Source organism: Nannochloropsis gaditana (genome assembly GCF_000240725.1).
Source record: "Nannochloropsis gaditana CCMP526 unplaced genomic scaffold scaffold248, whole genome shotgun sequence".
In the NCBI taxonomy this organism is placed as follows: domain Eukaryota; class Eustigmatophyceae; order Eustigmatales; family Monodopsidaceae; genus Microchloropsis; species Microchloropsis gaditana.
This window is the reverse complement of record NW_005803705.1, coordinates 4,386-7,015: the sequence shown is the minus strand read 5'-3', so window position 1 is coordinate 7,015 and position 2,630 is coordinate 4,386. Positions and strand designations below refer to the sequence as shown.

General features: G+C 46.2%; 1 protein-coding gene across 1 annotated transcript; it reads left to right on the top strand.

Annotated features, from left to right (window-relative positions):
• Positions 1 to 1,952: 1,952 nt before the first annotated feature.
• NGA_2116520 (cupin 4 family protein) lies at positions 1,953 to 2,315 on the top strand (the record flags this gene model as incomplete). The annotated part of the gene is made up of 1 exon (XM_005855250.1): positions 1,953 to 2,315. A coding segment is annotated over one exon (363 nt), but the record flags the coding sequence as incomplete, so codon positions are not given.
• Between the last annotated feature and the right edge of the window lie 315 nt (positions 2,316 to 2,630).

Here is a 2,630-nt window from a genome sequence, read left to right as displayed (position 1 = left end):
AGATAAAGAAAGTCCTGATGTCGTGTTCCAAGCTTCGACTTCCGTCCCTTCTTTGGTTTCGCTTGTCACTTCAGTTTCGCTCCCACTGCTTACAGAAGCCATTCTTTGCGTTCTCGGATGCATTCCTTGAAGACTTTCGACCAGTTCTGTTGATTGCGGAGTGTAGACAATTTGACGTCTATCCGCTTGATAGGTTATACTATTTGTGTACGTGCATACGACAAAGAAAGCCACCAAGACGACATTGAGTGCCAGAACATTTAGTCGCCGCATCCGTTGCAAAGAATGAGCAATATTCTGTGATGCAGCTTTCGACGGCCATGCTATTGATCTACCCCTCATATAAGTATTTCTGCAAATTACGTCCTTTGAAGGAGTCTCCTATGTTTATTTGCGTATGAGTCAAGAAAGACCATAGTTTCAACATCTCCTGCGATATTAGGAATAATGCTCCAGACGATGTTGCAATTTTTCAGGACGTTTTTTTTTTAATTAAGGTCCCAGACAAAAGGCACAATATAGAATAAAAGTGACAAAATGTTCCTGGGTGCTTTATCATTAAAAGATCTATCCATTTGTTCGTGTGATTACGAGCGATTATTTCGCTTTCACAGACAAAGCCATGCGTTTCTTAAGTCAACTCAGGAAAGTGCAGGGTGTCACACCAGCCAACTACTTCGCTGCATTTTAATAACATCAATGCATATCAAAATATATCATCCAAAGATAAATCTATATGAATGTATCGCATGCTGAAGGAGTGGATAAAATCCAGCAAAAGCAGGAATGAATGCTTGTCCTGCGTAACGGTTTAGCCGTCATTTGCAGCCGTTGGAGAGCTGACGCAAAATGTTTACTTTACTCTTCCGAATGTATCACGAGGTGTGCTTTATACGGGGAAAGTTGTTCATAGTATAATCATGCGCTACGCAGCCCTTATGCTTTTATCACAGTCTCAAAGCTGATTATGCTGTCAGATGCACTCCAACGGTGACCGAGGGCTCTATACCACCGGGGTGCCGGGGCAGTTGCGCCGCGAATATGCGCATGCATTACCGAAATTTCAATGCCGATTTGTCCATATCGAAGCTTGAATGTATGTCTCGACGTACTACGAATAAAAATTCATATTCTCTGCAATCCAAGAGTGTCTGATTGGTGTTGTCTTTTGTGTGTTTTCTTTTCAACATTTGAACTCAACGTCCAACATTTCCATAGTACTGGACTTAGACGTCATGTATCTCTATTAATCCTCATAATGCTATCGTCGGTCACAGGCTGTTCGATTTTGCGATCAGCAACCAAATAATGGTGCAGTTCCAACTCTTGTTTGTTTGGCTAGCCTTATCCTTTGGAGCTGGGGAGCACCAACCTAGGCCACCATCGACTACGACTGACAACACTGTGCTATCATCCATGCTGGGACCTACCCCTGGCAAAGAATTGTTTTTCCGAGACTTCTGGCAAATTAAACCGGCCGTTATTCGGAGGCATAATCCAACATTTTTCCAACCAATCATGCGGCAGAGTGACTTGGATGCTATACTGGTGCAAAGCTCAACCGCTTCAATGTTGAGAGGTTTGAGTTCTAGCGAACCAAAATGCGATCAGGCAGAACATGACGCAGAAAGTAAAAGCTGGACACTAGTCAAACGCATAAAGGGCGTCGATGGCGAATGGTGGTCGAGCACTCCTGCTACCGCAGCGCTACGGCAGATTTTTGGTCTCGACGATGATTCGACGGATGCAGAGGTCGCGCATGCCGCCTTTTCACGAGGTTATTCTCTGGTCATAAACAATATTGAGGATAAGTTGTACGGCACATCCCGCTTGGCTCTTGCTTTTGAAGGGGAACTGGGCTACCGCACGTCCATCAACTGCTACTTTACCCCTCCTGGCAGCCAGGCTTTTGAGGCACATTTTGATTGGATGGATGCATTCATCCTTCAAGTAGAGGGCTCCAAGCGATGGCGTCTATACGATGCACTGGTGGAGCAACCGCGTCCGGACATGCAATTCAAGCCGAGCCTACACGACATCGGAGAGCCATACATTGACTTCGTCCTCGAGCCTGGGGATTTGCTCTACCTGCCCTCTGGAACGATCCATGAGGCGCTCAATGAGAATGACGGGGGCCTGGAAAACTCGTCGCTTCATTTGACAGTAGGGATTGAAACTACGGTGTTGGGCTCATGGGAATCTTTGCTCTTGGAAGTGTTGACAGTGTTGAGTGGGGGAAGTGCGGAAGACAGAGACGTTCATTCCGCATGGTCAAATGTGTCGGCTCTGCAGTGTTCCAGGGGACCAGCTGGCGAAAATGCAATCGACGATTCTCCAAACCTACCTTTTGAAAGCGTCTCGCAGGTCTTCTCATCTGTTGTCACACCCAAGATCGAGGACTGTAACGGAGCAACCTTAAGGCAAGGAGATTTAATAGCCCTTGTTTTGATGCAAGTTGCTATGCAAGAAAGAGCTTTACGCCGGCCCGTCCCGCTGAAACACTTGATGAAAAGAAATGGTAAGTATAAACGATTGACGCACCTGACAGATGTCGTTTCTCTACTGAAAGAGCAAGGAGACGTCCGAGGCGCTTGGGATGCCTTCATTCGCGAAAGGAAAAGCGTGCCTCG